General features: G+C 35.3%; 1 protein-coding gene across 19 annotated transcripts in view; it reads right to left on the reverse strand.

Moving 5' to 3' along the window:
- SLMAP (sarcolemma associated protein) overlaps positions 1-13,657 on the reverse strand; it is an 81,814-nt gene that overhangs the window by 22,710 nt on the left and 45,447 nt on the right. For 7 of the 19 annotated variants that reach the window (XM_053953333.1, XM_053953337.1, XM_053953335.1 and 4 more), the window contains 3 exons: positions 4,539-4,595; positions 1,086-1,169; positions 766-825 (listed from right to left, as the gene is read on the reverse strand). In XM_053953333.1, the coding sequence (XP_053809308.1) occupies positions 766-825; positions 1,086-1,169; positions 4,539-4,595 (201 nt within the window). Of the gene's footprint in view, positions 1-765; positions 826-1,085; positions 1,170-1,290; positions 1,364-3,074; positions 3,165-4,538; positions 4,596-10,188; positions 10,252-13,657 lie in introns of those variants that run through there. The other 12 variants (XM_053953332.1, XM_053953331.1, XM_053953329.1 and 9 more) reach the window with 4 other exon arrangements.

The raw sequence follows: 13,657 nt of genomic DNA on the forward strand, positions 1-13,657 counted from the left end.
AAGAACTGTGATATTCTTTTCCTTGTGATCCCAATAGAAGCATAATTTTACAGATCTTATCAAGTGTCTAATTGTTAAAGAAGCATAAAATTAATTTCAGTAGGCTAAATGTAATAACTAATAAATATGCTACAAAATTCTTCAGCTAATGAGTATGTAAATATCAGCTTGATAATTAAGTATATGTCTTCAATGCATAAAAACCAATAAAAACTTTACATTTATAGCAACGAAGCTCAAAGCTAAGCCTCAGCAATCATTCCAAATACAGTTATAACACAAACTTCCAATCTTGATTGTGTTAAAAAGAAAATCTAAAATCTTATTTTGATTAACCCATTGGCTGCAAACTAACAGAAGCATTTCTGACAGTGATAGAAGCTATGCAAGTAAAATTTGACAATGCTTGAAAAATGTCAGTGGTGGAAGAATCCCTCCTATCCATTGTTATAATCTTATATGTGTGCTGACTCTACTTCTCAAGTCAAAGTTGTAATGTGCAAATTCCTAGAACAGCGTTGGTGAGTACAAAGATTACCTTTATACACAGATTATTTCTATAGCAACACTCAAAAGTGTGCTTTCATATCACCCAAAGAAGTCATTACTGATATTTAAATTTAACTCTTCCATATGACATGATTAACATCTTTGAATTACAGCATTCTATCTTAACTATTTTTAATCATTTGATAAAAACCAGGTAGATAAAAAGATTACATATACAGATTATGCATCTAATGTTGCAAAAGTAAATTTGTTTACCTTTTAGAAGAGCTACTTTGACAATAGGTTCATTTAGATCTTGGTCATCCATTTGAGCATCTAAAAAAAAAACCCACAACTTTCAGAGAGCAGGCAGACTGCAGACAGTTCTCATATACACATTCTTTACATGGAGAGAAGATTTTATGTCCTTCTCAATTTACAAGAGTCAAATTATGAAGCCACAAAATAGACAACACTGCTCTAAGCTTGTCTCTAACTCTGTATTATATACTCCATTCTTCTAAGAAAATGCTCATGGTTATCTAGATTTAATTCAAATTAATTAGAGGTTACAGAAATCTTAATTAAACTCTTACCTGTAGTGTCGTCGCTGCTTTTTTCCTTGCTTGGGCTAAGGGTGTCAGACAAATCGTTCGATTCTTTGACTCGTGCTTGGTTTTCTGCAAGAGACAAGGAAAAGCAACTACAATCAATAAATGCTTTGTTCATAATTTCTCCTGTACACCAAACTACTGTTAAATGTCAATAGAAAACAACTTGGTTCAAGAAATAGTTAAAAACCTGCTGGGTGCTTATTTCTTTACAAGTCTGGGCTAAAATGGATTCCGCATCCCTGGAATCATTAACCCAGCCTAGCCTCTAATAAGGGATGCAATTGCCTCGTGCACAGCTTGAACTTGGGTTAATGCTGTGTTCTTGCCAGCTGGAACTGTGGAAAAGCTGATTCAATCAGCAAACAAATAAGAAAAGAAAACTAGAACAATGGAGATACTGTAGCAAGCCAGAAAGAAACTGCTGTTAAGAATAAAATTGTGCTTCAGTATTTTGGATAAATTACATAATAACAAGTCTTGTACATACCGTACTGTTCAAAAGAAACATTAAAGAATCACAGCAATATAAATGAATACATTTGTTTCTAGAAAGAATTTTCAGTTTAAATTGTATTAAGAGAAGCAGTGTATGTTGTTTCCACAAAAAAATTTACCTTCATGAAATATCTGTTCATATGTAATTTAGCACTTTATTACATGCAGCTTAGTGAATCCACATGGTTGGTTTTTTGGGTATTTTTTGGTTTGCTGGATTTTTTGTTGGGGTTTTTTCCCCTAGTTCTAGATTTTTAGTGGAGATCACATATTTTCAAAAGATGAGGGGATTTAATTACACCAGTGCATCTTTGTCTCACACAGAATCACCCTCGACTCAAAGTATAAATATTATAGGTGACTGGAATAATTTGTTTTTCAATTTTTCTTAAGTAACAATTATGGTTTAGTTCTGATGGGTCCATTAAAAAGGCCACACCATCTCTGGTGTGGCCTAACCCAGCAGGTCTGTCAGCAAGGAACTGTCACCAACATGCAGGTGAGGTTATGCAAAATGAAATCTTTCTTGGCTGCCTATTCAGAGCCTTGCTTTGCCAGCTCTGCTGCCCACCTGCAGGTTAACAGAGGTTTTCTCTGAGTCTCAAGTTCCAGGCAGAGACATTATATGAAAAGGGGTCAATACAGCATTCCCAGTACACAGACTTCTCCCATCCACTGAGAAAAGCACAGGGAACACAAATAATTTCACCACATGTAGATAACACGCATGCAACAATGAAGTACCAGGACACAGGACGAAAGAAGCACATCAATAAATAAATAAATCATGTTATACAACAGGGTTAGTGTAAAAATAAGTTTAAACCAAGGGAATAGTAAGACATCTTTTCAAATAACAAGAGAATACACAGAATTAACTTCCCCCAGAACAAAAGAAGCGGAAACTGGAGACAATCTGTGCGGCTGAGTGAGGAAATGAACATGACAGAACACGGACAGGTTAACAGAAAAAAACTCAAAGTTTTCTTAATCTAACATGAAAAGTTTTCTATAAATCTGTGCCTGATTAACATCCACTTATACATGAAACAGAAGGCAGTAAGTACAAACAAAGCAGCTGGTGAAGAGCAAGACTCTTCCCCCATCCTAATACGACTGAAATCACTGGAGAAGAGGAAGGTGAAAATCATCTGTACAGTTAAAGCACACTAGAGGTTCAGACCTGGCAGGTACTACAAACACACCTCCCATTTTAGCAGACTCCAAAATTCATAATGATTGCTGTAGTTAAAAACTTAATCTTTGGGGGTGGGTGGTTCTTTGCTAAAACAAAAAGGGATCTTATTTTTAGGAATAAGGTTTTTAACTAATGTCTAAAGGTGTTACAAATCAAAACATTTCACATTATCATACAGAACCAAGTTCGCAGGATTGTCACTAAAACTGTAATAATTACTAAACTAAGCCATACATTTTTTTTTAGCTATTAAGAAAAGTATAACCTAAAAGTCTCACCCATATCACTTTTATTAGTGGCCGATCCAGAAGCACTAAGCTGAGCAAGATCCATATCCAACTAACTTTACCATATCTGGGCATCCATGGAATATTGCTTCCCTGCTCTGTGCATAATGGGAGGAACAGTGCAAGTTCCAACCACTGAATTAATTCTCTCTCCCACAGCACCCCCTTATATACTTCCCTCCCACCCACCCTTAGTGCACCAGCTTCTTCCCCCCTCCTGCCCTCCCCGCTCTGAAACAAAGCACAAAAGATGAGGCACCAGAGGAAAGATGCACCAGTTCTACATGTGAAACAGCAGAAGACAAATTATTAGAAACCTGCTTCCTATTCTGGAACCAGAGTCGTAAGCACAAAACTCTTTCCTGTACTATATTATATCACAGCAGTTGTTCCTATTTCCCATAATAAAACTGAGCTGAATAAATATAGCCAAAGTGATAAAGTATATTAAAATGTGTTGACATCATACTTGATGAGTTAGAATATATTACCAAACACTAAAAATAGCTCAGAGCTTTGCAATGGAAGGGGCATGCAAGTGTTACGTTACAGTTATTGTATGCATTCTTTTGCCAAATATGGCACCTTGTCTATAGCTTCCTCACACACAGAAAGGAGTTAAAGGTGCCATTCCATGCATTAAAGGAAGAGAAGATAAATTAAAATGTCTCTAAAACACTGGACTTTTAAAAAAACTAACATTTATTCAACAAAACAACACTTTGCAGAAGCTCAAAGGGTAAAGAACTGAGGCAGTGTGTCCAGACATCAATAAAAAGCTGCAAGAGAGAAGAGAGCCTGCAAGTCCAAACAATCTTACGTTGTTAAACACTTGAGAAATATTGCCCTGCACACTTGCTAGCAATCCTGACCTTGGGATTGTAACATAAGGATGACTGTTCCTTGACAAGTCTTTTCTAATTAGCTCTTTTAATTTAAGTTACTTTATACATTAGAGAAAAGAGTTAGAGAGGCACACATATATTTTACTTGTAAAAGACACATTTAGGAGGTTAATACTTATTTTAAAGTTATGAGATAAGACAGAAAACAGTCAAATTAAAATACACTTTAAAATAAAACTTAAAATGACGCCAAACATTATTTCTATGTAGCCCTATAATAAAACCAAAATCCCATTCAGAATTCATGCAGGCACTAAAGCTTGAATTGAATTTACAAAAATTACTTTTTTTTTAAAATGCATATTCAAGTAAGAACTCAGTCAATATTGAGACTTGCATTTCATGCACTCAATGGTGAAAAATGGTTTCCATTACATCTTTTTAGCCCACAACAGTATTTGGAGTACAGCAAACAATTTCCCTCCCCTTTATTGAATTTCTCCTCAAATGCATATTTAATCAAAACTCAAACTCTGGCTTAACACAGAACATGCACAGAGTGACAGAAAAAGCATGCTTCAAAAACAGTTAAATAATCCAGAAGTCTAACCTTTCAAAAGCTTTGTTTCTTCCACTTTGGTTAGATGTCCTTCATCTATGATCTTGTCTGCCAAACAAAATAAGTGTTACTTTCCAAGCTCAAATTTTCCCTGCACGCATCTACGTAGAGTACATTCCATGACCAAATTAAAAGCTGATAATATTACTTCCTACTCAGCCTTGAACAAAAACTTTATTCTGGCACGGAATAATGAAACAGAGCACACAAGCCTACCAGAACTTTGTGATACAGTGCATAATTATTTCTCCTTATTAACTTACATAATGCTGCAGTTCACTAATGAGAATTTAGAAAAATTAATTTTATGTACTTTAAAATAAAAAAAATTGAATTGGAAGCAACAAATAATTAACACATTTCTCAAGTTTAGTTATCAAAAAAGAAATACAAAGAGCTGGTTGCATGGAACAAACATCCATCCAACACAGCAGAAATCTAGAAATGCACCACATAAAACAGCAATAGAGAAGTCCCCTTGATATCACAACTGCTTTTAACAGCGCCTGTGAATTGTACACAGAAACAGCCTTTGTTTAAACATTTCAAGAGAGCTGCACAAACCTCCAGAAAACTAGGAATGCGTTACATTCAGGTTCATGAAAAATGCAGTTTTTATCCAAAGTCTACTTTAGGGAAGTCTACTCATGTACGTGAGGTGCACAAAAATCTTACAAGTGGAATTTGAGACTAGATTGCTAACTTCATCCTAACTCCTGCTAGGACGTGAAGGTAAACAAGAACACCAAGGGAAGAACAGGACTGGATTAATCAAAGACACTAAAAAAAAAAATTGAATAATTAATTTCTTTTTGCAGATGAGATTTCATTATTTCTAATTCCTTAAGAAGCAATGCCAACACAGAAGTATCGAGGATCCCATCTTACAGATCACATCCTCGATTTCTGTGCAGCACATTTTACAGTTTAGTCCCTGCTGAAAGCTGTTAGTCCCTAAAATATCAGGCTTGAGAAGCTGCCTCTGCCTCCCCTCTATGGTCTCCCTGTCCGATCCCTGATAACCAGGCAGGGAATGCAGTTTGCTGGATACTCCATGTGCTGTCAACAGGAAACTGAGGCACAGAGAAGGCTGAATGAACAGCACAAACAGGAGAGTTCAGACTAAAGAAGCTGGATGACAGTAAATTCTCTTCAAATTAAAAACAAAAAATAAACCCCAAAAAACTTTACTTCTAGCATTTTCAGCTTCAAGTACCTCCGAACATTAACCTGTCCCTCTAGTCCTCTGATGGCATGTTGCTGCAACTATGACAATCTAAGGACAGATGCAGGACAAGATCTGGGAGGAGAGTTCTTTTACTAGATGGTAGACAAGTTCTCAGACAAAAAGCCTTGAAGTTTGAAGAAAGGTTTTCATGGCCAAAAGGTTGTCCTGTACTCTGCCCTCTCCCACACAGACCGATAAGCCAGTGGAAAAGAGATGTTCCCTCCATCTACTTTTATCTACAAATATTATTCTGCTTTAAGTGTAACATTTTACTAACACTGCTTCAGAAAGAGATGGAACAGCAAACTGGATTTTCAGGACTGGCTTTAGGTCTCAAGCAACTGTAGGAGATCAGTCATCATCCAAGTTCAGAACAGCCTCAAGTTCCTCAGAGCTGGTGAGAATGACTGCCTAGACTGAGGAAAGCACTGTGGAGGGAATCAAGTTACTGGCAGCCACAAGTCAGGAGTTCGAGTGATACCATGAGTCCTCTTCCATTTTAAAATAAAATAAATCTAAACAAAGTCTTCATATATGATTATTCCAGGACTCAGCTGCAGCTAGAATAGGGGTGGAAGGGAAGGCAGCAAGAAAAAAAGCTGGGGAATTCTGCCTGTAGATCTGAATGAAACAGCTGAACGCAAAAACAAGTAGCTTTCAACTGCTTGATCTGAACACCTCAACCATGCTAGACTGCTAGCTTAAAATAGGCTTCTATAATCAGCTTACAGAGGAAAATTTAGCATTATGAATTCATGCATCTTTTAGCTACCACAATCCAGTAACTGTTACACTCTGAATAATTGCAATACAAAACAGAAACTACCCTTCTTGACACAGATGTTTTCCAAACTTCTGCAGCAGTTCTTTACACTCTGTTTCCATGACTAAAAGAAACTGCAGACATGAGGTTTTTTTTGCTTTTTTTTTCTTCATTTCCATGGTGGCTTATTGTTTTCTAGTGTCCATTACTGATTTCACCATTTGTACAAAAGGTACATCCTTGGCATTGTTTCTTCAGCCAAGACCTTGAGAAGCAGCACACAAGTCTCTGCCCAGCCTGCCCCAAAGCTGGCACAGCCAGTGTTTTCCACTTGTGACTCACATCTCTCCTAACTTTCAGAACAAGTGAACATTCCCTGTGTTTCAAGAATGCTACCGTTAATATATGGCATAAGCCAACAAAAAAATAATTCAGTATGCTAATATTTAGATAATGTACAGAAAACTGGATGTTATCACCAAACTGCATAGAACCTTATTTTTCACTGTTACCACTCTAGTCACTAAAAATGGCAGAATCCAGACAACAATGAGGAAAAAAAAGACAGAGACACATCTTTAAAACATCTATTTCAAATCTCTGCATTTTAAAATTTTACTATTTCAGAAAACTTCATAAACCTAATTTGTTTTTTAATTAATTACTGTTTTCCATTAATCAAGACATGCAATCTTGGGTACCAAAATGTAAATTAGGGTGAGGATCCTAGCTTTAATTTCTAGCACAAAAGAACTTTAGCTTTCATGCTGTCCAGTCCCTACTCAGCAGAAAGCAGAGAGGTAGATATAACTAATGTTTTTACTGACAGAATCTGCTGTTCAGTTAGCTTTTAGTTAGTCTTTAAGATAATTAATATTTTCTTCTGTAGCTTAAAGCCAGCTTTCCTTTAGATTTAGATTTAGCCAGCTTTCCTTTAGATTCCTTAAATTTTCAATTTAAGAAGTCCATTTTAGATTTAGGTTGCCTATCACTATGTGCAATATAATAACTAAGATCTATTAATATTACAATTATCACTTAAGTAACATGGCCCCTCTACATTTATATTTTGGCATCAAAATAGTCTTTGAAGTAGGCCAGGTTTAGAAACCAATAAAAAACTTCCCTCGAAGTACAAATTTCCAACCATCTGAAAAAAGTGACACTAAACAACTTTAACGTTACTTAAGACACCTGCAGGTCAAAAGAAAAGTTAAAAATAATTCAACACATTCAGTCCATCCAAAAACTACTATTAATAAATTTGCAAAAATCAGCTTGGTGAAAAGAAAGAAGTTGACTTGCATTTAAAATCAAATGCAAAAGTCACAAAGGGGGGAAAAAAGGACACAAATAAAGAAGGGTTAGACTGGAGTGAAAGACAGGAAGTTAGCAGGGCAACAAATCTCACTTTGATCTATACATCATCACATTTTTGCTAATAATGCATATCATGTACTGATCAAAAAGAAGCACCATGACTTCTGTTCTTGATATCACTGATTTTGACCAGTGGCTACAAAAAAAAAAAAAAAAAAGCTATGGAATGAGCAACAAGTGAACTGGATGTAATGATCAGAAAGTTAGACACTTCCCAGATCATTCAGAGCCAGATTTCATAACATTCCACAGATGTTCGAGATCAGACATGTTACTGGATGATATTGTGAGCACACTGTGCTTAAAAAAAATTAAAATAATTACATAATATCTTTAAAAATCAACAGAAGCTGGATTTTACAAACCATCTGGTTTCTGGGATTTTTATTATATCATTATTGTTTAAGTAATAAACCCGCTCCTCTCTCAGTACTTAAACCTCTGGGCAAACCCCCAACAAACTACCACACGACGAGCTACCACACTCTTGCTGTGCATTGCCAGTCTGTATCATATTGTTCTACACTATTTGCTGTGTGCCTTAAAACTTGACTTCCTGACAATCTGTGGAACTGTGATTTTTCTCCCCAGGAGTCCCCAACTCTTGATGCTACAAAGAGCAAAGAACAGGAGTAGGACTGAAGGGCAGCATTTACATATGAAAGACAAAGAACAGATCCTACAGTTTGCAGTTTTTAACAACATGATATTGTGAGGCCGGACTAAGCATATTTGAATGTGGAAAAGGCAAACTTCTGGTCCAAGAAGAAATAAAAGAATTAATGATTTGGAATTTTTCTTGATGTGAGAGTAAAAACTTAGACTGTCATAAAAAATACAAAATACTGAACTCTTTTGAACTCTTGTTAATTCCTTTAAAAATGAAGCAGTTGAGGCCTTGCAGTGTTTTCACTGTAGCTTTCAATGTCTTGAGAAAGGGTAAACATAAATCCACTGATCTTAATTTTACTCTTATTAGTGCTTTAACATCTTAGAATATTTCAGTAGATACTGTTGATCACTTTTCCTTCTCAATAGTGACAGGACTGGTCACATTTAGTTTGCAGGAGTGATACTAACCTAAGTTTTGCCAAACTAGGTTAAGCTAACATCCAAATAATGAAAACAGGCAACCAATTAGTATCTGAACATCACAGAGGGTGCTCTCCATGTTCTAGACAAGAAAAATGCTTACTCAGGCATTTAATTTCATTTTTATATACTGAAAAAAAAAGATTCATACAAGATATTTGCAAAATTTAGAATTATTTAAAACTGCAGCCTTACAGAAGAGAGCTACCAGTCATTATTTCTTTTAAATAAACATTTTTCAAATAAAAGAGTTTAAATTTTCTTATACAAACATTAGCAGTATCATGTCATTTGATTTATGGCACTGCAATCTGGGTCACAAGCAGTAAAATCAAACAAGTCTCTTCCTCATGAAAATTTGAGAGGAAAGAGTCCAATGGCCATAAGGTCAAAAATGATCCTGTCTTATTTCTGCTTCTAAATGCTTCTCTGCTCAATTTTATGTACATAATTTCTATAAATTCTGAAGTAAAAAAATCCCAGGTTTTCTTGAAGTTTAATAGCACTTGGCTTCTCTTCATTCTAATGATATTTTTGTTTCAGTAGGCAAAAAGTATAAACATCTTCAGTTTTTCTTTAATTACAGACAGTGCTGTTTCATGACTCATTTTCAAAAGCATTTGCTTTGAAAAACACATTTCACATTCCAGAATAACACATCTTTCTAAAGACTGGTATGCAATTTTCTGTTTTTCTTAAAACAGTCTCTTGGACTTCAACATAAAAACTATGGACTTGTTTTCCCTTCTGTTCTTTTGTTGCAACTAATCTGGAGAATGTGCAAGGCCTTTAAGTATCATTTAAATTACAGATATGTGAAAAAGCACCTCATTCTCTGTCCTTTGCAGCCTGTGATGTTTGCTTGAACTGACAGGTTTCAACTTCATTTGTAACAGGTGAAAAATGACACTCAGTTTTAAACATCATGTGGCAATATCACCACCCTGTTGTTGGGCAGGGCACAATAATGGATGAACTGAGAAGAGACAACGTGACCATCACTTTGCAAGAGCAAAGATATCCTGTTACATCTGTTCAATACCACAATGCCACAATTTATGCTTAGAAGATTTCTGCTACTACAGAAATATTAAATAGTAGTGACAAATTCTGGTTTCATCCACCTTTTCTGTGTTTTCTGTTGTTTGTAAAGCAAATGTGAACACTCTTGTACTCACTCTGACATTCTATGAACTGATGAATAAAAGTGCAGTCCCCTCCACTCTTTGAAAGAAAGTGCTCTAGTAGAGAAAGAAACACTTCAGTTTACATCTTCTTATCATTTTCAAATTGATGCAACAAAAAATTTGAGAGGCATATTAACAATATTTGTCAGTGTATTCACGATGGACTTTTGAATCACATCTGAGTTAATATGCAAGCAGACAAGACATGAAATTGAAATGATGTCTGAGTGATACTAGGAAATAGATGACTCTTTTAAACTGATCAGAAGAAAGAAGTACTTCAGCTGCATTTTCAAAAGAAACATGTTTTTTATCTATATTCTTCAGCATTTTTATTAGCTTTAAAAGGGAATTTCCAAAGTTCTTCATTAATCTTCATGTTGATTCTTCACATCTAACACCCTCTATTTTAAAAATGTTGTAGAATATATGCCTATACTTTTTAAACAGTTTCACTTTGAAAAGACAGTTCTGCAGCAGAGTTCCTAAAACTGGGCTCTCTTCCCAGGTTTACTCAAGTCCTTGTTCAGCTCCCAACTCCATCAGAATCCTGCATCTCTTAGAGGTGCAAACACTTCCTTTCTGAAGAACCTCAGAAATCTTTTGATCAAGAGTCCAGCAGTGAGCAAAGGCTGGCATTAGTACAAACCTGCAGAATGTGGTACATTCTAACCAAATTGTTCAATCATTAGCTCTGACATCAGATGCTCAACTGCAATACTAAGCTTTACTATATTTTAAAGTTACTCTAAAAAATAAACGTTTTTTAATCCACAAGGACAGAGCTTTGAAAAAACAGCACTATGGCTGTATAAATTATTTTCATATTTAAACTTCCTTTTTTTTTTCCCTTTTCATTTTTACCTGGTCCTTTAAGTGACTGTATACAAATTTCTTGTATCTTTCTTCATGTAATATTTGGCACACAAAACTTAAAGATCAAAGCTAGGTGTGGTGCAACACACTGAGAAAAATACCACTTTTTGAAACAACTTAGTTCTACACAACTTTTATCAGGGGCTTGCTGTACCAACAAGTTCCTCTTTTCTGCATGTCCAATGAGAGAAAATGAATGCCTAACCATCATCCTCTTTTTAATTAAAAGCCTCTGGAGAGGCTACGAGTTCTTAGTTCCTCTACTCTGAATAGAGCTCTTGACTGCTACAGCCACAGAACAAAGTAATGTAAACCATCATTGTTGTCATGGCCAGGTAGTGTGCCTATGCACACACTTTGAGAGAAAGAGAAACAAAAGAATTTTTAAGAGCATACTGATTTTACATGAGTTTCACAGTTTTCCTCTTTCATTCCCAAAGTTGCTCAATCTACATTATAAACCCAAAATTCTTAGCTCTTAGAAAATAATGCAGAACTATATAGCAAAAAAACCCCTCCAAACCAATAAAAATAAACCAAAACTAAGCAAGCAAATAAAAAAAAAAAAAAAAAAAAAACCAAACCAAAACAACCCCAAACAAAACCCCCAAAACCCCCCAGGAAAACAATAAACAAAACTCAAAAAAAACCCCAGCAGTAACTGCTTCCTGCTGCTTTTAAGAGAACAAAATCCAAAATCTGACAGATCAAATAACTGCCCATCTGTCATACAAGGGCTACATAAGGGACTGGAAGATGCAAAACGGCACAGACTGTCATGAAAAGAACACAGGGCAGCAAGCTGTAAAATGCCAGAGAAATGGGGATGGATCAGGTATGGCAGAGACGCAGAAAAATGTACAACTGACAGAACAATAAAAAGCCACGCTAAAATACAGCATAATGAAATAGCATGGTATGTGCATGACAAAAAAGGTGATAGATTGTATAAACACACAGAAAGAGAACTTGAATGAGCAGTTATATGTTGCCTGTACTCAAAGAAAAATAACCTGGCAAACAGCTTCCTAAAACTTTCAGGTTTAAGTACACTGTTACTTATAGGATGGAGGAATCTATCTTGTAATGCATCAATTCAGATGACACTGACTCTTGTACAACCCAAAATAAGTCCAAAAGGGATTGCTTCTTCACCTTTGACCAAAAAAGAGACTTTCAGTGATATAATGATATTTGTTATAACCATACAATGATTTTTAATGGTCAATTTTAAAATTTGGACTCGTAAAAGGTATCAGTATTTAAAAAATCTCACATGACATTCCTACCAACAACTTTAAAACAAGCAAAAAATGTTTATTTAAAATAAGTCAAATCTAGTATCATGTTACAAATCCTCTGTGACATGATAGGACAAATTCTATGTCTTCTATAAAATAATTTATATTTGAAGTTAGAGCTCAAAAGCTTTTACAAAATGTGTCAAATTAGCTCTAGTTTAAAAGAGAAAAGCAGATCTATTCCTCAACCATTCTATCAAATATTAAGCTATTACCAATGTAAAATTATGCATCAGCAAGATGGATGACTCTATATAGAAATAAAATCTCGTGGCAGTGTAGAGAAGTGGGAACAAACATTGCATGTCCTGCTTGCTAACCTCAGTATGCACCACAGCAAAGTGCCTAAAATGCTAAAACACTGAGGAGCAACCAGTACTCTCAGCTTTAGGGGAGGCTTTGGTGCAGTTCCTGCAGGTGTTTAACAGATCTCTCTTCCTGCTCCAAATAAGGACCAGCCATGAGGCTATGTCATGATTAACTTTTGATGTTGCTATTGGTCTCTCTAGTTAAGAGCCTCATAATCTACAAATATGCATATGGAGCTTTAAAATTCTGTTTCAAAAATATCAATACAGGAGTCCTTAAACACTGTGAATATTGGTTAAAACCCTGAGTTCTCTATATCGGTCCCTGAACCATTCAAATCAATGCTACCATCATCCCTCAGACTGTAGAAGCAAGCTACATCAAGGAAAAAAAATTATATTGGCAAATATATCTCAGCCAATTAACCAATCTGGAATCATACCTGAAATATTTTTTGCTGTATGTGATACTGGACAATTTTACTCAAAAAACTTTGTGTATGTTAAGACACATGAGCTAAAATATTTGGCTCTAACTGGCCTTTAAAAAACCTTATCCCTTAGTTCAACCTGTATTAATTCCTGTTTCACATAAAGATACCCCTGGAGTTTTAAAAAGTTAGTTTCCACTGTTTATAAATTTTATATACTCACATTTTTCATATTAAACTTATAAAAATAGGTTTTGCTGACTTTACTTATCATACTCTACTAGAAAAACACTGTATGTCTATGTGTTGCAAGGGAAAATTAAAAGGAAAAACAATCAATGAGTTCTCCACTTTCTCGTGTCACAACCCCAACAATATTCAATCATTAAACTCCTACTGACTGCAGTGACAGCCCATAACAAACAAAAAAACCAACCCAACAAAAAGAGACAGCCTCCAAGTGGTTTTGTTGTATTTTGCACAACTTTCTAAAAATACTGTGACTGGAAGTATACACAAAAAAAAAAAAAGAAGCTGGTCAGGA

The sequence above is a fragment of the Vidua chalybeata genome, chromosome 12 (genome assembly GCF_026979565.1).
Source record: "Vidua chalybeata isolate OUT-0048 chromosome 12, bVidCha1 merged haplotype, whole genome shotgun sequence".
Taxonomy (NCBI): domain Eukaryota; kingdom Metazoa; phylum Chordata; class Aves; order Passeriformes; family Viduidae; genus Vidua; species Vidua chalybeata.